At 41.8% G+C, this 27397-nt stretch overlaps 1 protein-coding gene and 1 non-coding gene across 4 annotated transcripts; both read left to right on the top strand.

The window, feature by feature from the left end:
- The first annotated feature begins 4193 nt into the window (after nucleotides 1-4193).
- LOC136447903 (protein boule-like) lies at nucleotides 4194-27119 on the top strand. Of its 3 annotated transcripts, none has more exons than XM_066447029.1 (12): nucleotides 4194-4314; nucleotides 14693-14848; nucleotides 16820-16911; nucleotides 17547-17601; nucleotides 18622-18690; nucleotides 19791-19812; nucleotides 20384-20487; nucleotides 20880-20972; nucleotides 22138-22182; nucleotides 22693-22821; nucleotides 24371-24486; nucleotides 25227-27119. In XM_066447029.1, the coding sequence occupies exons 1-12, from the start codon at nucleotides 4312-4314 to the stop codon at nucleotides 25360-25362; spliced, it is 1020 nt and encodes a 339-aa protein (XP_066303126.1). In that variant the 5' UTR covers nucleotides 4194-4311; the 3' UTR covers nucleotides 25363-27119. The 3 variants fall into 3 exon arrangements, with proteins under 3 accessions (XP_066303126.1, XP_066303125.1, XP_066303124.1); XM_066447028.1 differs by lacking the exon at nucleotides 4194-4314 and adding an exon at nucleotides 11241-11506 and having other exon boundaries at nucleotides 25231-27119; XM_066447027.1 differs by lacking the exon at nucleotides 4194-4314 and adding an exon at nucleotides 11248-11506.
- On the top strand, nucleotides 23719-23841 carry LOC136447992 (U5 spliceosomal RNA). Its single transcript, XR_010757821.1, has one exon. It is a non-coding gene; the product is annotated as a U5 spliceosomal RNA (small nuclear RNA).
- Nucleotides 27120-27397: the final 278 nt, after the last annotated feature.

The following is a 27397-nucleotide window of genomic DNA, read 5'->3' as shown; positions in this document are numbered from 1 at the left end:
AGTGTCTTTATTTTCAAAAGCAATATAGGTAATGTTGTGAATCAGATGCCTCCCTAGTGAAGTTAGAATTTTGAGAAGTAACATGCGTGATACTTGAAGAACACAAGGAATACTGACGCAAAGCCATTGGTCGGAATGGGTAGTGTTCCTGTAATATTTCATTTTACCGCATGGAGATCTCAGTGAGTTCGGTCGATAGGATCCGGAGAGGGGCTGGGCTGCTGTACTATAAAGGTCCGCCGGCGGCGCTTTTGTGTCGTACGTCCCAATCTAGTACTCTCCAAGTAGAGGTTGGGCTTTTGCTGGTTTAACTTTTTGACGCGTTTTAGGCGTTTTTGTCGGGCTTTCTAATTTGTTACGTTTTCTTCATGTCGCCAGCCCACACGTGTGGAGAGCACCAATCAAAGACAGCGTCCACTAGTCTCGATACTCCTGCGTAATCTCAAAGCAGATGCGGAAAGGCAAAATCAATATTAGGTCTGCGTACACCAAAGAAACAAGAGGGATGATAATATTGCAAAAGGTACTACCCGTAGTCAAGAATTATCGGAGAAAACATGCATATGAAGAGATAAAGAAAGCAACGAACGTGTGGCCTCTACCTACAATAGAAACAGTCATGTCTCCAGGCGTGGTTGGCGAAGCCCGACAAAAACGCCTAAAACACGTCAAAAAACAGGCGGACCCACTCCTCTGCTTTGAGAGTAGCTGACAGCTTGCCAGAGGTTGAACAAACCATGTCCTCATGTGGCGCAAATTAGTTTTATGTCCAGCCATTAAATGCCTACTTTCATGTTGATGGTTATCTTTGATTGATAAGAGAAACCTAGTCCCTTCTTCAAACCTTTGTGGCCTGGGTGTTACTACAGTACTAGCATCTATTCTCCAAGCAGAGGTTTCGGTCGAGTGGGGTAGGAGTGTCCGGGATTTTTTTACGTCTCCATCCCTTCGTAAAAAATCCCGGGCACTCCTACCCCACTCGACCGAAACCTCTGCTTGGAGAATAATTAGCATCTAAATGAGTGAGTGAGTGAGTGAGTGAGTGAGTGAGTGAGTGAGTGAGTCAGTCAGTCAGTGAGTCAGTCAGTCAGTCCGTCAGTGAGTCAGTCAGTCAGTGAGTCAGCGAGTCAGTGTGTGTATTTGTGCGTAAGTCAATGAGTGAGTGAGTGAGTGAATGAGAGTGAGTGGATGAGAGTGAGTGAGTGAATGAGAGTGAGTGAAAGAGAGTGAGTGAGTGAGTGAGTGAGTGAGTGAGTGAGTGAGTGAGTGAGTGAGTGAGTGAGTGAATAAGCAACAATTTAGTGGTGTTTATTGTGTTGTTTACACAGCACCAAGAAACACTTCACCAACTCAATAAGTCTTTTTGTCCGTGTTGGTTGAACACTAGGCTGTCTCTAGGCTGTGTTCAACCAACACGGACAAGACTTGTTACAAATTTTGCCTGCCTGCACCTGCTGGGTAATTAGACATAGATACTGTATCTTATCTTGATCCTCCTAACAACTTGTAAGGTGTCACATCAAAGGACCTGACGACATGATCCGGCGGTGAACAAACAATCAAAGCTTCACTCAACGGTACGGTTAAAACAACCTGCTCACGTTTGGTAGGTTATCGGTGTTGCACTACTATTTCCTGCAACTTGTAAGGTGTCACATCAAAGGACCTTACCTGACCTCCAGTGGCCCGGGGGTGGCTACCGCGCCAACACGCTCGGTTTCCCCCACTTCTTATCAGTTTCTTGTAACCTGTGAGAAATAGGCGATGTCAAGGGGGTACTCAACGCGGTAAGGCGTGGGCTGATTGTGAAGTTCCGTTTTCCATGTTTTCGAAGGGCTCGGGGTTCTAGCATGGTAGCCATTCTCATTAATTACTGTCATAGTTCAAAGTCATTACGAATATAGGGGTGTTTTTAATACCGACCAAGTCCTAATATGGAAGTACACGTAATGGCTTTTTTTATGACAGCGCACTTTCTGATTATTGCAATATTGATCATTACGTTCGTGAGGAAAACGAACCACGTGAAAATCCCCCGGTCTGCGAAAGAACAGGCCGAGCGGATAACGCTCCAAGTGCCGTAGAGATACCGTAAAGCTGACGATGGTATGGTTACCTGGCTATCGGGACTCGGGAGTGAACAATACACTGTACGGATGGGATGGGGGCATGCTGAGAAGTAGCCTCCGTTGCAGTCCTTTTCCCCGCAGCGTTTTTTTTTCATTTTTTTTTGGGGGGGGGGGGGGGCGCCGCGCAGCAGCGGACACAGGGTCTATAGCGGACACAGGGGCACGGCGGATACGGGATCCCAAGCAGATACGCGGCGCCCCCCCCCCCCCCCCAAAAAAATGCTGCGGGGAAAAGGACTGCAACGGAGGCTAGACATACCCCTACTTTTACACATTCTCGGACGAACAAAAAGCTACCTTTCTCTTGAAATCACAGGACCCACATATACTAAAAAAAGTGGGACTTTTCATCTTCCACTGCCTCCAAAAAAGAAGTCAAACCCAGCTAGTTTAGATATAGCCAACAATTGTATTTAGTACCAGTAGCCTATTGTTACAACAAAGTCAGACACAGTTTACTGACGCATGTATGTTTTTCCCTATGTTTCTACCATGTATTTGCAATTAGCCCACGGGCATGAACTTGCAATAAACTTCTATATTCTTACATAAACTAATAAAGGGCATTGGTGTTATATCATACATTCTATCCTAGTCTGTACTAGGCCAAGGAGCTTGATATTATCTTTTTATAGACTGCCCTTGATCAATATGTATCACCACAACATTTCACACCAGACAGATATAAAGATACGAAAGTCACTTCTAAGAAATAAACTGAATATATTTTGTCGTTGTGTGGTCAGCTTAGCGAAAAACACGAAACACAATGCTGGCAGGATGGCACCTCCGGTGAAAATAGAAAAGTGTAACGCGATTTTGTCGCTGTTTTGTCCCGAGCATAATTTAGCGATTAGCAAATTGTCGAAAAAAGATTATCTCGCTGTTGTGCGATTAATGTGCTTGCTTGCTGTTGTGTCCTAGCCCCTCCCCTTTTCTTCCGTGGGAAATGATCCTCAAGGGTTGTAGTTCTAAGCTAGTCTCCAAGCAGACCTACGGGTTGGCAAAGACCGTATCCAACAGGCAAAAGGAGTTTTCATAGCCAACCCAAGCACTATAAGCACCTTCTTCCAGTTGGATACGGTCTTTGCAATCTATTGGGTCTGGTTGGAGACTAGTTCTAAGCAGATGTTGGGGAAAAGATCGTGATGTTTACTGATGCCGGTGATTCTCTGACGGTTGGGGGATGGCTACTGAGGGGTAGTGAAGGACCGTCTCAGAGCAGCCCAGTCATCAGAAAACATAACGATTCATTCTTTCACCCAGTATCTGCTTGGAGAACAAATCTCAATCAAGCCGATGTTTTTCCTGACAGATGACGGCTGTGTTTCTGAAAAGGGGTCTTCAGAAAAGTTAACGTTAACGTTACCATTATCTTTTCACATCAAAACATCTGTTTAGAGCTAGGAATAAATGAAGAAAGTGATAACGTTAGTTGGAGATATAGATAAACAGAAAAGAAAGACACATTGTTTTTACATCTTCATCTCCCATTCGTTCTCACTCAGCGACACGCTACTGTAAAGTAAACCTGATCCGACCAAGTGTATTAAAATCGTTGCCCTGGTAACGTTAGAGACAAGTGTATGAGGTCATGTGGGGTGTCCATTTCGAACATTATCTGAAGAAAAAGCTTCATTACATGGCACAGAACCTAAATGTTGCGAATTGTTGAATACAAAGGGGTCATTTAAAATCATTCGTGGAGAAATCGACTAAAATAAACGTCATTTTCTGACGAATTCTGCGTTATTCGCTCCAGACACTGTCATGACTGTCGTCATTCTAGACTTTTGATAACTGTGACATCTAGGCAGTACCACGAGTGCCATAGGGGTCTGGATATATTCGGGTAAGGAAAAGCCTGCTAAAATTTTTAACTGCAACAGCAATTTACTCATCATAACGTGTTAGAATTTGTACACAGTGAATAACAATTTTGTTATGATGTTTTTATGCAGTATAAGATATGAATTTTGTTTGCCGGTTGTATCAAATTTACCTGCTCTGATATGGTTCCGTCCATATTTTCCCGCTCTTTTGACATGTCAGTCATAATGTATCTAAGGACAACCGTTTCAGACGACCGTTTTGATGTACTAGTACCTTGTCCTGTTCTGTGCCGTCTTCGTCTGTTTTTACTCGGTTTTCCTGTCAGAAATTCCTCAACATTTCGTTCAAAATGGTGAGTATGCACCTCTAGGGATACATTAGCAATGTCAGTTCTTCCGTTTGCGCCAAGAATTAGCGGGAAAATTGGGTAACAAGTGCGTGTCGTCTGCAGAGTATGTCATGGTCAGCATGGGGGTTGTAAAACTCGTAAATTTGCCACAAGGGGGTGAGAAAATCAGATTTAAACGTTCCAACCTACTTCGTGGACGGCTAAAACTTTTAAAAGGCACAGAGAATTGAATTTCTATGCACTAGAACAGGTGTAAGGGAGGGTGGTTCGCCTCGGTGGTGGCAAAAGAGGCGAGAAACTTTAGAATTTTTCCTCACAGATTTAGACATTTGATATTCACAGACGACTGCCTGCTCATCTATTTTATGAAGCCACGAAGAACAGCGGCGAAGGTCATAATTACAGACCTAAAAAGCTGTTAATTTAAGCGTTGACTTAGAATTGGTATCACAGGGAATTAGACAATCATTTTCCTCTTGCAGAGCATAATGTAACATTTCTGAACTTGAATCGGCCAACGAATTTTTGGATTACAAAGAAAAGGAATTATGGTGAAGGTCAAACGAAATTGCCGTTTCTAACAGAATTAAGAACAGCTCAAATATATTCTGTATTTGACCGGGGAATAAAGGAAGATGTAATTTTGCATTCGATTCCCACGAAAAAAAATGGCAACTTGAATTTTCTCAGCTCATGGCTTCTGTTCTAAACCGCAAACTTATTCTGCGTTAGACATTTTTTTCGTTACACATTTTGGTCTGTCACGCGGAAAATTTCAAAGACACACACGAAAACATGATTCATGACATTCGTGCCCTTTTCCTACTCCCCAAATAATTAGCAGGTGAAATTTTCGTTCCGGTCGCGTCGCGGGGGCGACATGCGGGGGAAGGTGCGTGGGTCCCCGAGGGGACGTTTTGCCGGTCCGGGCATCGTGTTTCTTCACCGAAAATCCCCAAACGTGGTCTTGAAATTCCTTACAAACACCCAGTTTATTTAAAACTTATCACGTAGATCCCTTGGCGAAATTTGACCACTGACGCGTGAACATTTCTTAGGAAAATCCCGTTACAATACCACCGTAGGTAGCGGATTTCTTCCGCGGGCTGGGGTGACCTGTGCTACCGATGAAGTGACAGGTGTTTCCCGCTCGTTTTCCGAGTCAGATCTCGGTCAAGCACGTGCTTACCGGAAGCACCAAACATGAACCATATGCTGAAGATTCCTAGCTGTCTTCTGAGTACAGGTGTTTCTGATGAAAACGTAGAACATTCAACATTCTATCTCATCCAAAATAAAGTCAGAAAAGCCTCCAAAAAGATAGGAGAAAAATTTACAGGAAACATTTTCATGAGTTGTGGTGAAAATAGAGTTCAATTCTTTGGCTCAGATAACACAAGATTATGATTTTAAAAAACAGCATGGTATTTTCTTTGTTTTGTGACATATTGGCGGACAATGTGATAATGATTAGACAATACATGTGAGAAAAACAACATGGTATTGGTAGTGTAACATCAAAGAAAGGGAACAACAATTTGTTCAGCTTAATTACAAGTTACCAAAAACGTTTTTGTCAAAGCAAGGAGGAAACTTTTCTTGTGCTTGTGCAATAAGTTCTTTCAAACTCCCTGCGCACACCCACATTTGTGTGGGCAGGAACTAAGGCTAATTGATGAAGCTAAATCAGAGCAAATTGATGACCATAAAATCAGTTCCAGGTTCTGAAAAGGCCTTCCTTTATGGGCTAAATAGATTTATTAAGCTGTTTGTCATCGAAGTTTTGATTTTGAAACTAAAGAAAAATGTTGACATTCCCAGTCAGAATTATTCTCTTGATTTGTCTATCATTAAATTGGATTACAACTGTAAGCAGTAAAACATTTGCAGTGGTTTTATATTCACTGTGAGTGCGATCTCATCATACCAAACATGTGATCTGTTCATTTTACTACATTGTACTTCTGTATTGTTTCATCCAAGGTGAAATGAAAAACGAAGTGCAACCACATTGCTTAATAGGGACCTCGGGTATATCTCAGAGCTATACAACAGCACGGAGGCCTTGCCACACGTTTTCAACCAATCACACAAGGTCATCACACCCTATTCTTTTTGATAAGTATGGGCCAATTTACACACAGCTTGTCTAGATATCTGAACTGCAGATATCTGCCAGGCGACAGCTTTTTTCTGTGTCTAAACAGGAATTTTATGGTCTTAATTAGGGTTTTTTTAGATGTCGGGAAAATTTCAGCCGACCACTCTGAAGCATTCGCCCGACAACTCAGCGGGAGTCCCCGACCGCTCCAGCCGGACGTCTAAACAGAATGTGTCGCGTAGTAGACATCTGGAGGTCGGGGTTCACGCTAGTTTGCATATTTGGCGGGCGATAAAGCGGGAAAACTTCTTAGCCAGGGCTCTAGCCAGCCTGAAATTTTATCCCGTAAGCCCTAAAATTTTGTACAAACCTAACATATCGAGCGCCGAAGGCGCGAGGCGTCGCGCCCTAGGCGCGACAATTCTAGGGGGGTCCGGGGGTATTCCCCCCCGGGAAATTTTTAAATCTAGACCCTCTGAAACGCTATCTCCAGCATTTTGAGGGGCACGTTTGGGTGAAAAATTAATTGGGCCTTCGTTGTATACAATCGGCAAATAAATGAAATTTAGCACCACAAAACTTTCTTATTTATTTGACAAATATACACGTGAATTCAAGTCGGCAGAAATAAAACATTTTCAACACCGGTCGACGCGTCGTACCGGTCCCGTTTGCGCCCTGTACTAAATATGGTAGGAAATGAGACACCCTACATTGGATAGAACGCCCTAAAGACGTTCAATATTTTCCTTCCGTGTTTTCCATGGTCGATTTCTCCGGTAACTTCCACTTGATTTGATCAAAATTCGTCGATTCAAGCCCCATCTTCGCACCAAATATCAATTTCTGATAAAACCTCGCGGATTCGCGCCTCTCGTGAACCGCGAGACTTGTATGTCATTGGTCGATTTTCCGTGACGCGGCGTGAACGAACGCTGTTATTGGTAGATGATATCTGATTCTGAGGTCTAAAACTATCAACACCAGTTTTCGCGGGAAGAGTGCGTGTAACTCGGCGTAAAACTTTAACAATGTTTACCAAAAAAAATACGGAAAGCCTGGTAACTACCGGAGTATTTTTTGTGTGGCTATAACTAGCGATGAACCGGGAAAAACAGCCGAAAAAACGTCAGCCCGATGCGACCGGCCAGAATTGTAGTGGGGCACTAGTAGTGGGGAGGGGGGCACACGATGCTGATTTTCTCTCGGCCCACGAACCACTGGCAACCTCCGCGCCTCCGTTTGTCTGCTATAAAGCCACCTTGAGGTTGTCACCTGCCGCCGGCGGAAGATAGAAATGGCCTGAATCGACCTCGCTTTAAACTTCCGCTTCTTTTCTGGAGATCTTTGAAAAAGTTCAAGCCCTGTCTATATCTTTTCTCCCGATTTTTTTCCGTCAAGGTTTACGGATTGGTCTTGAATTTTTTCCGTAACACGCAGCAAAGTTCCGTAAATTTACGGCAAAACTGGCGCTGGCTAGAGCCCTGTTCTTAGCATCAAGGACCATTTGTTCCCAAACGGACGACGGACTTCTTTCGTGATGCCAGATCGTTCGGTGGATCGGCCCTCCCCCCTCCGCCACGACAAGGGCAGCGAGTAGGAACGCAGCGTTGATTCTGACCGGTCGCTGTCGTCTTCCCCGGGACCTCAAACGCCTCTTACGCTCAACCCTTGCTTGCTGCCTCATGTTTAGCCACACGCGAGCCAGATAAAGAAAGAATACCATATTCATCATGACGAAAAACACAGGCGGTTCTCCCGCCATTTTGAAACGCGCGCAAAAGGTTGAATAGGGTCACGAGTGCAATCAGCGCGCTGCGTGAGTCCTGCGGTACTTCCTGTCGGTGTGTATAAATGCGTCCAGATATCTAAGGCTCAGATGTCGGCGGATTTTTAGATATCTGAAAAAACTCTGTATAAATTGGGCCTATGTTGGGTTCTTTTACAGTGCACGATCGAGGTTAGATGCTTTAGGTTAACACCTAAAGCTTCCTCATACTCAGGGCCGCTGGCTTTATGTCAAGTCAAGTCAAGGCCTTTATTTTACTTCCAAATGCTTCTTTGGCCCACATGGCCTAGCCTCCACCAGGCCCTCTTACGGGTGTATGAATCGTAGAATTTGGCAGAAAAAGGAATAATCAGCCAGTAGAGTCAGTCCACAATGAAGATCACATTTCGCCCGTTTAGGAGCCTGAAAGTGAAACCCTGGCGTAGTTAGTCTGGTAGAGACTACACATGGCCACTTTCAAGGCCAAAGTGGAGGGGGAGATGTCATTCCCAAAGTGAAATTCAGTCCCAGCAAATTTAAATTGTACATCGTATTTTGACATGTACCGGGGGTATGCATCTTCATTTTGGTTTTCTTGCTAGAAAGAAGGTTACTCTACTGTCAAATGGAAAGATTTGAATGATGTGAAACACTGAACTGAACTGTTTTTGCCTTGTGAAGGAAGAGGTCTGTTCCCTGCTGAGAACCCCAGACAGCAAATGTGGTGGTCTGGTGGTTTCAGAGTGACAAATGAGCACTCCAATTGTCACAGCTACATCAAGTTACATTTCCTGTTCCCATGTCAAAATTTAGATGTCTTTCCCACAAAGGGGAAGGGAAGAAAATGGTTTCAAACAGGAAAACGGCTACTTTATATATAGCTTGCATTCAAAAGTGCAAACGTTATTACCTGACAGCCCTGTGTCAGATGTAATAAAATAAAAACAACACAATACAAAAATCTTCTAAAGCACACTGACTTTTAAAGCTGTATACATGTACGAAGGTAATATTGTGTTGAAGTTTCTATTTAAGTATGTCTGCACTAGTCTCCACCAGGCCTTCCTTAGGATGGTAGAATTTGGCAACAATTGGGTGAATGGGAGAGAGTAAAAATGATAATTGTCCATGGGGAATGGTATCTTAACTGCACACGAATGTTATCCTGTGGTGGCCAAAGTCCCCTGGCAAATTATTCTCCCTACAGCCTGCATGAATAGTTAGTCTGGTAGAGACTACAGTATGTTTGCACAAGCTCTGTGGTTTCGCTTTCTAATCCCATTGAAGACTTCACTAACGTTTACTTTTCCCCAAGTGCCCAAAGGGCATTTCATCAGTTGGCACTATGGTACCAAACCACTAATGAGCTTGTGAGCAAACGGTGGCCTCTTGTCACCTCCTTTTTGATCTATAATGAAGTCAGTTCTTATCTGGTCACAAGTGTTACATCACACGCCACTGTTGACTGAAGTCCTTGGGAACTCTGTTGAAGAGCAGGCAAGAGCTAGGGCAGAACAAGGAAGTTGAAATACCCAAATGCAATGACCATCTTGGGCTGAAGTGGTTTTTGTTTGAACCTTTGTTTATTCATGATGAGCTCAAATCGGCACGCAGGCCGCTTTTCATTGAGGTCATGAGGGAAGAGGTAAGGGTCAGATACAATATAACAGAGATACACAGTCATTTGCGTCCTAATAACTCTATCAACATATATCATTACATATTTATGGTACAACAATATACAATTTCTACAACATACAACATAAAGTAGGGCGAAAGCTGGTTCATGGTCCGTGGTCCGTTCATTTAGTTCATTTCCGAACGGACACAGACCATGAACCAGCTTTCGCTGGTTCCATTGTAGGATATGGAAATAGTTTTTTTCAAAATGCCAAGTTTTGTACTGTATTCCCAGCTGAAAGCTCCATTTGTCTTATTTTATGTGGAGTTTTTTTAAGGGGGTTTTATACAGATAAAACCTCCTTGGTTTATTAGTATTACACAATTTACAGTTGACTTTTGAGCCAAGCATTTTCATATCAATTTGGAAAACAACAATACTAAAGTCCTTACCTTAGAAAAAGATAGATTTTTGACTAGACAAGGTAGATCTAGCTATTATCATTTTCACTTCAGTCATTCCACAAGTTTTTGTTGCACATTTTCCTGAATATTCTGGTCCATATGGATAGGGTCCATATGGAGAACCTGGCCTCCTGTGGGAACCTGAGGTGCTAACCACCTGATTGATCTGTGCTCATCCCTGCCCATCCATTTCTCACCTAGGTGGTGATCCTTTCTGTAAAGGGCTTTGCAAACTTCTGTCTCTTCTTGGCCATTGTTTTTCCTAGGCATGAAATATATATGAATTGCAGAGCAGTCTACCCCATTGTCTTTCATATTTCACAAGGGAAAAGAACTTTCCATGTAAAAAAAGGAAAGTTGTAAGATAGTGAGTTAAATTTCTATTCAAAATAAATTGTATAAGCTTGATAAGATTTCAGTTTTTAAGGTTTTAACTGTTTTGAAAGTTTTCTGTATGACTTTGCCTGAGAATCCTACTTTCAGAGAAACCACTGGTTTAACCAAGGAGACCTCCTTGGTTTAACCAGGATACACCTACTTGTTCCTTTACCGAAGTTAACCTCCTTGCTTTACTCTACTCTACTCTAAGTAATAGCGCTTTACCACGTATTCTTGACACTTGAGCCTTGAGTGAAAAGTCTGAACTCTAGATTTTGAGATACAAAGCTCAGCTACTTCTGAAGTTTGAAGTTCTTCTGAACTTTGTTCTTCAGAAGCAGGTTTGCCACAGTATGTTTCATTTTCTCCAATCTGTTTCCATTTTCTCCATCCCCAAGTTGATGAATAGCCTGATTATGACCCAGATAAGAGGCCTGTTCCCAAGCTGCACATAAAATGAGAAGGGTGTCATTAGGGGCGGAGCCACCATCTGGAAAACAGGCTCCTTGTGTGGGCGATGATTGGCTGTCACACGGTCCCTCCCTTCCGCTTCTTGGCTCACCAGCAATTTTCAAGGTTCATTCCTGAGCCAGAAGTCGAGAAGGAAGGTTGTGTCGAGCTGTGATCTAGTTTTGGAGGGAAAAACGTCAAACATGCCTGCCGCCGCCTGTGATACTCCTGTGTGCACCGAGGAAGTTCCTTCCAATAGCCAGGAAGTTCCATCGAAAAATAATGACGAGAACAACAATTGTTGTCTCGATGACCTTGTCAACAATTTGACAAATCTGAACATTTCGGAGCCCTTGCCACAACAGTACCCCGAGTATGTGCCTCCGCGTTGCGTGTATTACCTTTGCTACCCGGTGAGTGTCTTTTTTTTCTTGAGGTTTTTGAAGGAAATTCTTGTTGCTGGATGGAAAGGTAGCTTGCTTTGTTTCCTAGTGTACATAAACTTGCTGGGAAGTTGGTGACATGCAGAAAGAAATTTCCAGTTGGTGTCCTATTTTAACCTCCTTGGTGTTACGTTTTTTCCTGAGGATTGAAAGAAATTTCAGTTGTTGCTGGATGTATAATTAGCTGGCATCTCGCTTTTTGGTAGTTGGTTAAATGCAGGAAGAAAATTTCCAGTTGGTTTTATATATGTTTTTTTTCCCTGAGGTTTGAAAGACATAATTTTTTTGGTTGCTGGATGTAAAGGTAGCTTTTTGTTTACTAGTGTACACGAATTTGCTTGAAAGTTAGTAAAATGCGGGAAAAATTTCCAATTCTTTTTAGTTTTGTTTTCTCTGAGGTTTGAAAGAAACTAAGGTTGTTGCTGGATGTCAAGTTAGCTGGCGTTTTGTTTTCTAGTGTTATATAAACTTGCTAGGAAGTTAGTGACAAAAAATTTCCTGTTCGCTTTCTTTATAGCCAAAGGGTTGGGTTGGGCCTTGGTAGGGTGGTTTTAGGCTGAAAGTTACTTCTCTATAACTTTCTTCAAGAGACTTCCAAGTTATTTCTATAACTTTCTTCCAGAAAGTAGAAGTAGAGACTCCCCAATTTTCCATCTCAGTGGGTTTCCTTATCTACTTGTTTACATTGCTATTGTTGCTGAGAGGTGTTTGGATTTCAAGCCTTTTGTTCCGTGGTCTGTCTTATGAATATGACAGGCTCTCTTCAGGACTTCTTCTCTTCTCATGCTAATTTATGGCAGGAAATGCTTTACTGTTAGGATGCAAAAGTCCCAGTGATCTGAAAATGTAGACACAGGTATTGTTCAAAAGATCTGTGTGTGAGGTACCGTAGGTATTCTGAGAAAAATGACTTGCATCTTCTAGTAGTTTTTTGAGCAACATCTCTAGGAAGTTGTAGGAGTGTCTGGGAAGCCAGAAAAGGTAACTTTTTAAAAATACTAAAACTAGGAAAAGTTTGATGTCCATGATTTAGAAAATAATTTGTGTAACAGAAGAAATGAGGTTAATTCTTAGTCTTCATTTTCTGTTTTTCTCTATTTTGGATGCATGTAGACCTTGTAAAACTTTTTCCTATGCTTTTTTTGTTTGTCTAAGACATGTAAGATCAGAGGCTGTACTTGTAAAAAGAGTAAGGCGCACTTTAGACCTACAATGTTATAAGGTCGTACGATCATCGTCGTAGGCGACGGTTTTCTTTAGACACACGGTCAGGAAATATCATGGGACCCCCGCGGCGCAGAATTCCATTGATGTGCGCGTGTGACTCAGGCGCACTTTAGACCTGAATGTTATAAGGTCGTACGATCATCGTCGTAGGCGACGGTTTTCTTTAGACACACGGTCAGGAAATATCATGGGACCCCCGCGGCGCAGAAGTCCATTGATGTGCGCGTGTGACTCAAAGTGAACTCTTGCGCTCAAATTCAAAATGGCGGGGGAACCGCTTGTTTTCGTCAAAAGATGAAGCTTTTACTGACTTTGCAACAACTGTTGCCCTGCAGATGAGACGTTGAGAACGGTGCTCAACAAAGAAAGAGATTGAGGCTGGTACAGAGACGGACGGGATTTAACCCGAGTTCGTGGCAGCCGCCGGGGATGTCCCGGGGATCGAGGAATAGGGGCATACTAGAGAAGTAGCCACTGGTAGCAGGGCGTCGCGCCGGAATACTAGTAACTGGTTTCGGATGAGAAAAATATGTTTCCATTGCTAACTGCATGCATATTTACAAAGAAAACGATAGAAACTTTCCTTCCCGGACAGGAAACAGCACGCTGTAGGCTTATTAGCATATCACCCACTTCCGTCGCCGGCGACGATTCTTCTTTAGACGAGAAAAACACAGCCACAGGCCCCCCCGCTGAACGTCGTGCGACTGGGTCCGAGGTGGTCGCACGACATTTCGAGGATTTCCAGTTTATTGCCGTTGTACGATTGTTTTGATCGTCTTTAGACGGCCAAAAAATACCGTCGCCGGCGACGTCGCCCACGACGATGATCGCACGACTCTAAAATGTCGTAGGTGTAAAGAGGCCCTCAAAGTGAACTCTTGCGCTCAAATTCAAAATGGCGGGGAACCGCTTTTATTTTCGTCAAAAGATTAAGCTTTTACTGACTTTCCAACAACTGTTGCCCTGCAGATGAGACGTTGAGAACGGTGCTCAACAAAGAAAGAGATTGAGGCTGGTACAGAGACGGACGGGATTTAACCCGAGTTCGTGGCCGCCGCCGGGGATGTCCCGGGGATCGAGGAATAGGGGCATACTAGAGAAGTAGCCACTGGTAGCAGCTCGTCGCGCCGGAATAACCGGTTTCGGATGAGAAAAATATGTTTCCATTGCTGACTGCATGCATATTTACAAAGAAAACGATAGAAACTTTCCTTCCCGGACAGGAAACAGCACGCTGTAGGCTTATTAGCATATCACCCACTTCCGTCGCCGGCGACGATTCTTCTTTAGACGAGAAAAACACAGCCACAGGCCCCCGCTGAACGTCGTGCGACTGGGTCCGAGGTGGTCGCACGACATTTCGAGGATTTCCCGTTTATTGCCGTCGTACGATTGTTTTGATCGTCTTTAGACGGCCAAAAAATACCGTCGCCCACGACGATGATCGCACGACTCTTAAATGTCGTAGGTGTAAAGAGGCCCTAAGATTGGGAAGAAAGCTAGAACGTGAAATTTTCTTCCACTATAAGCAAGGGAGCTACTTACTCAGCTTATTTTACTTCTTCCACTCTTGAGTATATTTGTTTGTTCAAGGTGCTTGTATATTTACTTTCCAGATCTCATACTTATTATTCAACGTTTACATCACTGCTGTTGTTAAAATTTATGTATTTTTTACACATTTTGCAGACAGACTCTGTTCAATGTCCTTTTAAATTTACTTTCCTACTCAAACTCATAATCCAACTTACATCACTGGTTTTGTAAAAATTGATGTATTTTTTACACATTTTACAGACTGACTCTGTTCAATGTGCTCGTAAATTTACTTTCCTACTCATGCTCATTAGATCTATTACTAGCTCATTATCCAACTTACATCACTGCTTGTGTACAAATTTATGTATTTTTTGACATATTTTGCAGACTGACTCTGTTCAGGGTACCGTGGGTTCACCCATCACATCTACACCTTCCACTGAAGTGACTTCCCCCACCACCGGACCCAACACTTACAAGTACAAGATCCCCTCTGGCACCAAGATAGATGGACGCATCTTTGTGGGGGGAGTCACAGCTGGGGTAAGTACGGATCTTACCATCTCAACAGTGTAAAAAAAACAAAATTTGTTATCTGCAGGGCTGTCTCCAGCTAGCTTTTAATTTCTTTGTCCCACCCACTGTTTGGAAGCCCATGTTGTTAATTTTCGATGTTAAATCTTTCATTTTAAGCTGTCAAAAATACATTTTCATCAATTCAATTGTCATGAAGTTCAGATATGTTGGACAGAAGGGCTGAATTTTTTTCCGTCCCAGCTACCAGCAAATTTCTTTCGTGGGATGGAAGAACGGGCCAGTCCTGGAGACAGCCCTGGTCTACTGTTATTGTTGTTGTTGTCCCTCTGGTCTGTGAAATATGAAATCAGAATCTTACGTACCATCTTCGGAAAGGGAGTATTCCGGTCTCAGCTCTCTCGCTTCAGTGTTGCACTTCATATTGTTCCATTGTTTATCTAGCCTGGATTTGCACTCCTTACAACACTTCTGGTAGACTGGTAGAGTATCCCAGTCATTCATTATTTTTTGGCAAACCCTTATTGATGGTCAGTTCTGTCATAGCCTTGCTGAATATCGTACAATGTTACTCTACCGACCATGTCTCTGATTTACCTCAATTTTATATATGCTGCCATTTGTGTTTAAAAATGCAGCATTGTAAGATTGGTGTAAATTTGAGACACATTCTTCATAAAGCCTGTCAACTTTTTCTCACAACTGCCAATGGTCAAATGCACTTTTGCGCATGGAAATTTTGAGCTTTGCAAACTGTCAAGTTTATGTTGCGCTAGGGTTGTTTCCAGGTCCAGGATGTAAATTTTCTTTATCTCAGACAAGCAATGTTGTTAAATCTTCGTCGTTTGTATCACATGTATTTTTTGTTTCACTTAATGTTTGTGCATTGTCTTAGATTGTTGCAATTAGCCTACAGGTATGAATTTGCAAATTATAAACTTAGAATGAAGTCCAATCATCCTACTGCCCTGAATGTTTTTCCCCAATCAAGGAGAGTTGTTCAGAAAACTTACAACTTTAAAAGAACGAGAACAGTACTGACCGAAAATTCTACTCTACTCTACTCATATTAGTATGTACAGGTTAAACTTCTTAGTTCTTTGCCTTGGTTCTTCATCAAAGTTTCTGTGCATATGCACCCAGAAACTGAGAAAGAAAGTTTGTATTGTTGCACAGCTGTGACTGCAAGAAGGACGCTACTTATCTTCTCATCTGTTCTGAGTTCCCCCAATGTGTTATTTTTGTGTTACATGTGACAGATTTATGGCTGTTTTATCTACCCTATGCTGGGGAGACAAGGGTCATCGAAAGTTGGTCATGTAGGCCTGATTCAGAACAGATATGTCACCCAAATGGGAGGAAATTCCACCAATTCGTTCCCCTTGCTTCTTCACCCATTTGTAGGTAGCCTGGAGAACAGACTGTTCCAAGGGCCTATGTTTGCCTAGCACCTCCACTCCAGGAGGATACCAGACCACCAATTTCTAATGTGTCTGTTGTGTAGATATTGTAGAGAAAACCACAGTGACAGAAAACTATCGTGTAGATATTTTAGGGAAAACTATCCAGTGTACTGAAGGTATTTTAGAGAATGCTATTGTGTAGATAATTTAGAGATTGGGGGTCTGGCATTCAGGCTAAATTCAAGGGGCTGTGGCAAAATTTCCTGGGCACAAGGAGCTTTTGCTTGTAAAGTACCTTGAAACAGTCCCAGGCTAATATGTAAGAAGCCAACAGCTTGCCAGAGGTTGAGCAAACCATGTTGTCATGTGGCAGAAATTAGTTTTATGTCCAGCTATTAAATGCCTACTTTAATGTTGATGGTTTATCTTTGATTGATATGAGAGATCCTACTCCTACTAGGAAGGCCGCTGTAGCCTGTAGCGAAAAGTTCCTGTTTAGTCTTTAGAACTTTATTCTAGCCCACACCTCACAAAGTTAATGATATCACATGGCAATTTCTGTTTGTTTTGTTTTCAGACCTCTGAGCAAGAATTAAAGGGGTACTTCGGTGCTTACGGATCCGTCAAAGATGTGAAGATAATCTTCGATAAGCAAGGCTTGACCAAGGGGTAAGAACATACACTTATTAAAACATACACTCAAACCTGCACTGGTGGTCATCCTACATAACTTCATTAAGACCACTTGGCCAATGTGAACAACTTTTTGCTGGCCCTTATATAGTTTTTCCCATTGATTGACATAAGCATTGAGAATCCTGTCTATGTATAGTGACCACTTGTCCACACAGACCAGATTTTACCTGTCCCCTGACTAGTTTGGTCTTTGGACACAAGTGAGCATATCAGCTATATATTTTACTGTAAGCTATTAAACCTGGGGAGTAGATATCTTCAATTTTATCAGTCCCATGAGAGTAGATTTGACTCTATTGAGCTTATCAGCGGAAGTTTTACTGTAAGCTATTAAATGCCTACTTAGCAACTCTGGGAAGTGGATTTCTTCCTGAAGACAAATAAACTAAATAGCAGGGGATCTGTAGTGATGCCCCAAAATATGTGGTTTCAATGTACACAAGTTGTAACTTACAACATTGGAACTTCTGAGCAAGCTTTACATCCAACTAGACACTGTATTTAAGCCTGCCAACCTGCCATGAGTATGCTTGCTTGTCAAAGACATGTTTGTTTGTTTGTTTGTTTGTTTGTTTTTACATGTGATTTTATTTTCCATTTTTCTACAGGTATGCATTTGTCACCTTCACGTCTAACGAGGAGGCGACAAAATTAATAAAACAGGTACGGGTCTTATTTTCTCTGCTTTTTTGCTTCCGAGTAATTGAAAATGGGGTTCTCAATGATTCAGGTGTAAAAATAAGCCACAGCTTGGGCTGAGAAGCAAGTTGCCCACAAATAAGCAACATTAATATTGTATAGGTGGGAGTTGGATGGTCAGTCCAGTTTCAGTAAAAGCATTTGTCCATTGTACCCTGAGCACCAAGCATCAAGCCCTGGTGAACTCAGCACACCAACTTCTACAGAAAAGTAGGGGTGACTCTTTGGTCTACTAGGCCAAATTCTTTGGGACATTGCTACATGCTCATGCCTTCCCTGACACATGTCCACAGAGGTCTCCATTGTTCAAGGCTTTCACTGAAAAAATTCCCCTCCACATTCCTACATGCCATCTGATACTCTACTTGCTCCTTGTCCCACACACAAGACAACTCTAATGTGTCAGAAATGGAGACATTGGGTAATTTTGCCTTCTCCTGCCAGCCATGGGTGGAAAATAAATGTTCCCCATGAGATGAGCAGGGGCAGGGGGCGCTGGCCATGTCAGTGTGGTTGTGGTGATAGATGAACGTTAACATCTGGGGTTGATCTACAACCTAATGGACCACTTATTAGGACTACCACTTCCTGTCAACATTGCTCTTTGTTGTAACAGATACTCATCATACTGTAATTCTTGTTTCTTTCACGGTAACTTTATGTTCGCTGTTTTCATGGTCACCTCTGTACCTTGAACTTATCATCACCGTGAAAAAACCTGTTGTTGTTAACTTATATATGATTCCTTCACATATCCGTTCTGAAAACACTTGCCGCCACCCTGAAGTTCAAGTTCAGTGAAAATGTCCATTTTCGGAACATCATAAAATTTTGCTATTGTGAAGATAAAAGTGAATTACAAAATCTTGCACACCAACATCTGCTTTTAACTTAAACGTTAGTTTAAGCTGAATATGTATTGCTTATCTTTGATATTGTAGAAATTATTCTAAACATGTAAATTTTATTTCATTCCATTTGCAGGCTGATGCTGGCCAGCTTTTTCTCTTTAAAGAGAAGAAGTTGAACATCGGTCCCGCCATCAAGAAGAGAGTGAGTTTGTTCTCATGATATAAAAATAATACATTTTCCCCCACATCACATTTTGCCTGCTTGCTTTCAGGAATAGTACTAAAAAAACTTGTATTAAACTAAAAAAAATAGTATTAAAGTCAATATAAATTTTTATTGGTAATGTTTGTGAGATGCTAGTTGATGAGATGCTTGCTTTTGTTTCTGGAATTCTTCTGTGTTGGTAACAAACTTATTTCAAGTTCAGTTCTATTTCGTAATCAAAGTTACAGGTGACTGTGTTTTCTAGAATACTGTTCCTCTGTGACAAATTAGATGTGTGATGATTAATACTACGAACAAATCCTAAACCTGAAATAACTACAAACATGTCAAGATTTACACTACAGTGAAACCAATTTCAATGGTGAAACTTATGTACATAATTTCTACCTACCAGGGTTGTCTCCAGCTTAAGATTTTTTTCTGTTTCACTGATTGTTAGTCGTTGTTAAATCTGTCATTTTAAGCAAATGAAACTTTTTCATCAGTTTCATGTCATGAAGTTGAGATTTTTTGGACAGATGGGGTGAAATTTTTGTCCATCCCAACATGCAAATGTCCACACCAGGACGGAGGGTCGGGTCGGGTCCTGGATCCAGCCCTGCTTCTAACTCATGATCTGGTCAACTTTCATGCTTGTGTTGTATGATAAACCTGACACCTACGCCAAAGAGAGCAGTTACTGAAGCAACTGAATGTGATTTTGGAAACGTCAGTTTCAAGTAGCATCCACTACTTTTCGTCAGTGAACCCGAGCAAGAGAGTCAGTGTCACAGACGAAAAGTAGTGGATGCTATTTGAAACTCTGCGATTCCAAAATCGTATCCAGTTTCTTGCACTGAGTTATGAGTAACTACTTTTTTGGTGTACCGTAAATGCAGAAATGTTCGCTGGGATTTAATTTCGCGGCAAGGAGAAAATGGAGTGTTCCGCAGCGGTTTTGAGTTCACCTTTGAAACTTTAGTAGTACTGCAAAAACCACAACCTCTTCTGCATTTACAGTATCTTATTACCTGGATGTCTAACCTTCATCTTCGAACCTGACCCCTACCTTCTCTGTTTTCCCTCCCCACGTGCAGCCGAACTACCCCCCCAGCCCCGGTGAGTTGAACATGTTTCCCAAGGTTATGCTTTACTACCCTCCAGCGCGCCGACACCCTCGCCTCACCCCCTACCCCCTCCCCGGGCACAGGGGCACAGGCACCCCCAGGGGGGAGGCTCTGCGAAAGTTTGAACCCGTGCATGCCAATGGTACATGTGTTTTATGTTCTGGGCAGTTGTTCGTTCCAGTTCGGTTCCTGTTCCTGTTCGGTTCTTGCTTTCAAGTTCATGCCCACCACTTTCAAGTTCATGTCCGCTGTCTAGTTAATTTGATGAGAAAGTTCATGATTTTGAAACGGAGAGCCATAAGAAGTGCTGTTAGACCACATATTTTTACGCCATTCATTGCACTGTTTGTTCATAAATTGTTTGTTCACGAATTGCTTCGGTATGGCATTATATTCTGTCTTGGCTCTCAATTGTTAGTTTATGTTCCAGTAGATATCTTTTGTTCAAATTGAGAGGGACAAATAAAACACACTGTAGTTTGTCAGTTTTGTCCCTCTCTTGCTTCATAAAAGATCTGTGATGTCTTATGTGGATTTTTTGCTGTTCTGTGTGTTTCTCCCAGCTGACTTTGTGGTGCCAGGAGCAGGAGGGATGATGTACAACGTGAACTATCCGTACACCTACCAGAACGGGGTGGCATACTTCACTCCAGAGGGTGTGCCACAGGTATGTGTGATCAACTGATCATTTTTTATATCTTAAACATTTACAATCACAAGTATTGTTGCTCCGTTTTCGGCATGTCCAAGCCTCAGCCCGCTCTGTTTCTCTCTCAGTCTCTCTCCCTCTCTCTCTCATCAAGCCTTGGCTGTGTTATGTCTGTCACTCTCAGTTTTTTCTCAAGAGTCTCACAAATGCACAATCAGCTTGTATGTATAGGGTAAAGTAGTGTTTATGGTCAGGTATGATGTGACTGACCCTTATCTTCAACTGACTGTCACAATGGGTTTATGTGGATAGTCCAGTATTCTGTGGTTATATTTGATGGGATGGTTCTCCATGAAGTTATGACGATATGAACTTGTTTGTCATTGTCTCCCCCTGAATTGTGTTTCCAGGCCCCTCCCTTCCCAGGACATCAGGCCCTGCTGGCCATGCCTTATCATGTCCAGCCGCAACAGCACTATGCAGCCGCCTACAACACTCCTTCTGTGAGTACTGTTAACTCATTCACTCACTCACTCACTCACTCAATCCTCTTCTGAACCTATTGGTCCTTGAGGCATCAGGAAGGATACTTTCGCCATGGTTTTATTTCGTGGAAGGAGGGTAAAGGAGGTTTTCGCTGTGTTTTTAAGTTAGCGGTTGAGACAATTCTGTAGTACAGTAGTAATACATTATTCGCTGTGCCACTGGCTTCCAGAGAATAAATGAAATGAATCTCCTTTGCAGCCTTTACTCTATCAAGAATTTACTTTCCGCTGTCAAACGTTTGTAGCTTGAGGCTCTACCTTCACCTGGAACTAACCAGGATGACACTCAGGTTGAAAAAATTGAAATTGGCCATTGGAGTTGATGTTCTTGAAATTTTTTCCTCAACTTCTGACTTTCCGCTTTTTGTTTTCTCGAGTGGGTATGGCTGAAAATACCCAAAATAGATACAACACCCTTGGTATATTGTACCCTCCCTATAGACTTAGCTTTAGCCCACTGAAAATCATTTACTTAGGGTATGTCAACATTTAGGCTACTTCACAAGATTAATGTCTTACTAGGGTTAAGGTCTGACACATGTTGGCAGGATGTCCCTCAAGAAAAGGCAGGGTTTAAGTGTAGACTTGCAGGTGTCATGGTGAGGTATAGAATGACAGCTTTGATTATATGGTCACAGCAGCCAGTCGTAAATAAGGGCCTTCTGTAGCCTCCTTAGCAAGAATTTACAAGTTGGGCTTTTTGGGGCTTATAATAGCCTCAACCAGGCTCTGTAGAAATTGGCCAAATAGAGTGAAGGAAGTCGGCTACGGAGAGAGGGTCCAATATCAGAGCCTGCAAGTGAAACTGATGGCAAATATTCTCCCTATAGCCGGCGTAGTTAGTCTGGTAGAGACTAGGCTTATAATGTGCTTTTCTCATGATGTCATTTCTATTTTACAGGTTTCTTGTTGTCTGCTTCCATTAACTGACATGCCTGAGGAAAAAAACACATTTTAATATATAATATAAGCCCTTAAAACTTCTTGCGCACCTTCAAAGGAGGTTTGGCCATATGTTGCTTAGGCCTATTCCAGTTAAATTGATATACTAGTACTTGTACTTGTACATATGTCGACTTTACATATACCAGTTATGTTTACGAGGGTATTTCTTTAATTTCAGACTGGCCAGCAGTGGGGAGGACAGCAATGGCGTTGGGCTGGACAAGTAAGTGTGGAGAAAATAATTACCATTTCCAAAAATTGTTTTCAGGTCTGTATGTGTGCATGTGTGTATGTGTGTGTGGTGCGGGTGCACTAGTGTGTTTCTGTGTGTTTGACACAGCTTGAGAAGTTATGGTTTGGTTGTTATGACACTTGGTACATGAGTAAAACTGTAGTTTACATTCATTTAAATCATGTTGCCAGTTGACACATTAAAGTCTGTAGAATGTAGACAGGAAACATTTTTAGGTTTCAGTTGCGAACTAAAGCTACAGCACTAAGCACAATGGGTCATCACAACATACCCTTCTCAATAGTGTGTTGGGTTCTTTTATAATGACAATGAAGTTGATTGCATATTCATGCCCCATTGGTGCTAAATGCAGTAAGTTAGATACCAGAGAGTTTTATCTCTGTCAATAGTTAACATGCGTCTTCTCTCTTCTGGAAACATGTGTAGACGAATTTTTAGTTTTTCCATATGTTTAACAACTATCCATAACTGTGTTTGCAGAACCCGGCGGCGACCCAGGCTGCCCCAAGCTACGGCAGCCCCCCTGCGTATGGAGTTGAGTACGCCTACCCATCCCCGCCATATCCTGCCGACCACATGGGAGGCATGATCGAGGCGACTCCGGCTGAGGTATGTATTCAAGGACTTCATTGTCTTTCGCTCAGTTGCCAATTGTTTATTTGCACATAAAAGAGGCAGACTATTTAGTAACAATAAAATGCTGTAGTCAATTGTTTATTTACACAGAAAAGATAAAAATTATGTAGTAACAATAAGATAAGCAAAGGATAACATTTTCTTTTCCTCTGTGCTAGTTGCATTGTAGTTTGAGATTGAAGTTAGAATTTAGTGTCAGTAGTTAGACTAGTCACATCATTGTCTGTCCATCCTTTTCAAGTTACATGTACTTGCCATTAGCCCACGGGCATGGACTTGCAATAAGCTTATTATTATTATGGTAGCAACCCCTACTCATTTGCACTGGTTACTTCAACCCTAGCCTGAATAAAGCACTGGCTCTTAGCAACTCTCCCGGCCACTGGATCTGTGGGGAGGGGGGCACCATAGCTTGATAATGAGATCCCTTCAAACCAGATAACAGGACTACAACTTGGCACACTTACTTGTCTTTTCATACCCAACAACTGCCCCAAGTTTCGTTCCCCTTTGTCTTTGGAAAACAAGTTTACAGAAGCCTCTATTGAACACATGTGTATTTAGGACACAGTGTATTAGGACACACCCACAGCTCATTATCATATTTCCCAGCAGCCTTTGCTTTCAATGGTGATTTTTACAAACAGACATTGCTGTTTAAACTTTACATCAAATATCTTCACAAATTGAGAAGGAAACTAACAAATTTGTATATGAAAATCAAGAATGAAGTATGATTCAAATCAAGGAAGTATTTCATTTAAGTTTAGGCGTGAAGTTTTCTTAAAAAGTAGATTTTGTGTCAGTAGGTATGCCATAATAGGAATGAGTTGGTTTTATGTAGGGACTGATTTATTGGCCATTTGTCAATTACTCTGGTTTCCCTTCAAACCACCACGCATAAATCTTTCGCCTTTTACTAAAGATTTCCGTGGAGGGGAACAATCAATGAGTCTATAACTAATTTTTCTCTGCCCTGCCTTGTGCGGGGCTCCTAATAAACCAAAGAAGTCTGCACTCAACACACCTTAGTAGTAGTTACTTAATTAGTGGTTTACTTGGTAATACTTTGAAATTGTTAGATGTTACACACCTTAGTACACACCACCAATGGAACTCGTTATCATCAAGTACTGTAGGAGCTTCCTCACTAAGTAGCTTTAAAGAACGGTTGCAGTCAGATATGCAAAGACTAGGTGTAACAGACCATTCGGTGTAATATGACCGGCTGCTGCCGCGCCGCGTGCCTGTGAAGCTGGTGTGTTACGCCTAATGGCGGTTATACCGGCTATATAGATACAGATACAGATAGTAGCAGTTCAAAAATATGCTGGTGAAAAGTACAATTCACCAACACTATCTCAAGAATTACAATCCAACAATACAATCCCCATAATGTCAGCCTTTGACCCAGCCATTCAGCATCTGTGTTACAGACCACAGGACAGCTGAATTTTGTACAGGACATATCCACAACTGTCCAAGAGTGTTTAAAGTTAAAAGATATTGCTGTCTTCCCCAGGTTGCCCCCATGATGCCAGCCTTTGACCCGGCCATGCAGGCAAACGTGACCTACTCTGTCCAGACTCCAGTGCCGGCTGTGGACTACACCCGGACTGCAGGCATGGTCAGCTGGAGGTGAGTTGCAAACCTTGATAACACCAACATTCAGTAGCTGTAAATTTAAACCAGAAGACAGCTGAACTTTGTACAGGACATAGAATGCCCTGGACTTGTTTTCAGAAACTTGAGCCCGATCTCCAAGCAGATCTAACTCTTTTTGCCAGTTGGATACGGTTTGCAACAGTTAGATCTGCTTGGAGATTACGATTTTCACACAAGTTAACAGAGTCTACTCAGGGCTGTTTATGAGGAGCTTTGGGCTGCTCAAGTGGAGTTTCCCTATTAGCAGCTGTAAATCTAAACCACAAGACATCTGAATCTTGCCCAGGACATATCTACATCAGTCCAAAAAATTCCCCGGCTTTGCTGTCTTCATCATTGTACGGTCAATGAAATTTGTGTGACTAATTGCTAAGGAGCTGGTCACATTTCCTTACCATTTGGGGACTTAGCCATCTTGCAGTAGATTTCTTACAGCACATTCTTGGGACAGATGTAAATGTGTCATGCAAAACTTAGCTGTCTTGTGATAAGCAATCACTGTTTATGTTAACATTCAGGGTATTGCCTTCCAAGACGTCAGCAGATTGCTGATTAATATTCCAGCTAGCTGATCAAATTATTGATTAATATGAAAACTAATTTTCCGTCTACCTGCCTTTGCCTTTAAAATGCGTTACCGGGACATAATTGCGATCTCTTGTGTTGCTAGCCTTGTTCTGGGTACAGTTATTGCACGTGGTTGTTTCACGTAGGAAGCCAGGGACGCCACGTCGGTACGGGAAACCTCTGATTGGTCGCCACCCAGCCGGTCCCCATGGCAATGGCATGGCGATGATGGTAGACGGCAAAGACGAAGGAGAGGGCAACATGCTCCCAGCAGATGAGTAGGGAAAACTTGTCGCACCACTTTGTGTTTCCTGGTGTAGCGATGGCACCATTGATGTTCAGAATCATTCTTTAGGGCTTGACATTTTGACTTCTGAATTGGCATGTTGGCTTCTAACTACTTAAAATTTGTTAACCTCTTCCCTGCTGCCTAACTCTGTAACCGACAGAGAATGGGGTGCCAAATGGCTACCTAAGTATGCAAAGGGTTAAACATTCTTTTTGAATTATCCTTACATTACAGCTATGGGTTTCTACTGACACAAATTTTGTATTGGATGCATTGAAGTACAGTCAGTAGAGCAACAGGCTAACTTTTTATACCCTGCCAAATTTGAAGTTGTGTCTGAAGTTGTGTCTTCTGTATTAACATTTGTGCCTATCACAAAATGCCTTTTTTTTGCATACTTCAGAAACTTCCATGCAAAAAGCCAAGAACTACGAAATTGTATGGATGTGGCAAAACAGTATGTAACCTTTTCAGTAGTTCAGCTTGTTACTTGAAGAGAGTAACATCTTGGTTGGCATTGTTGGAGGAAAATCATGGAAAAGAGTAAACACAGGTTGGATGTTCTTCAACATGGGTGGGCAGGGCTCGAAATTCATTTTTTGGGAAAAGGAGCACAGGTGCACCAAATCGAAAATTTTGGTGCACAGAAAGAATTTTGGGTGCACAACATGGACTAAAGTAGAATGTCAGCAAAACATATTTACAAACCCTACTGCTTCCCTTACGAACTTCAGTCTAAAATTCTACAGCTAACTTCAAATAGAAAAATACTGGGTCATTCAGAAGAGTTTTTGGTACATAGTAGCTTGCCCTTAAATGATTCTGAACTTGAATGGATGCCAGCTATACTGTCTTACACAAGGGTGACATCATTTAGACAATAGATAACTACTTAGAAACTAGCCAATTTTTCTACCTTTTTAGAAAGTACTGTATTGTAGGCGTCTTTCATCTTATCAAAATAGTCACAAGAAAAGGATAATTCACTATAGGAATGAGAAATTATCAATAACTACACCAACGTTTATAGGTAATCGATATCTTTTGCTGCTCTAAATAGTACATAGTCTTGAACAATCTGTATATAAAGCAATCATTAGATTCCTATAATTAGTGATTCATAGTGATCTGAGGAGAATATTATTAGAGGATACTAGTAACTTAGTCCGAGCCTTTTCATAGGACATTTTAGCGAAACCTTGAATCCACAAATGAGGAAGTAATACCATTTTAGGAAGCGAAAGCAGCTTCATTTTTACAAAGTCACACTTTTAACAGTGCCTTTTGTATTGAATCTAAGAGCCACTAAGATATACAATTGTTACTATTTTGATACAGGGAATCCAGTTATGTACATTGTATTTGGCTTGAAATACATTTCTTTTGCAGACATGCACAGCTCCAATTTTACCTGCAGTAACTTGTGTATGTAGATGATATTTCAAGCCATTTGTACTACTGGAAAAGTGAGAATGTTGTGTGGGAAAGAGTACTGGCCATATATATTGTTGGACTCCTTTTTTAATACTCCTTTATCCAACAATTGAATGAATGCTGCTTGCTTTTCTAAGACTTGTAGACAAATAACATTGTAATTTGTAGCATACCTTTTGTATAAATCGTTCACTGCCGAATGGAACTTAGAATCACATTTTTTTCTACCTCTTATGTAAAAGAAGCCGAGGGCTTCCTTGTTTGTACAGGTGATTGTCAAGTGATTTTCAACAATAAAAGTAAATTTTGTGAGGAACTTAGTTTTTTGTCTTGTTTCTTGATGTCTACATTGAAATAAGGCTAACTGAAAATGGAGCTTTTTAACTTAGTTTAAAGGTTCTTGGTTCCAATCCTTAGAAGGCCTGAATGTTGTGCCCTTGGGAAAGGCACTTGACATCTACATTGTATTTCCCCACTCACTGTCGGTGAAAATTAATGTAAGCTCTGGATAGGGACATTCTCTAGGATGGTACACACTACCAACTTTGTTTCGGTTAAATGGAGTGAAAAGTGGGTTAAAAATTCACCCTCTGT

Source organism: Branchiostoma lanceolatum, chromosome 13 (genome assembly GCF_035083965.1).
Source record: "Branchiostoma lanceolatum isolate klBraLanc5 chromosome 13, klBraLanc5.hap2, whole genome shotgun sequence".
Taxonomy (NCBI): Eukaryota; Metazoa; Chordata; class Leptocardii; order Amphioxiformes; family Branchiostomatidae; genus Branchiostoma; species Branchiostoma lanceolatum.
Note: the sequence above shows the minus strand (reverse complement) of the source record. Positions and strands in the feature narration are given on the sequence as shown.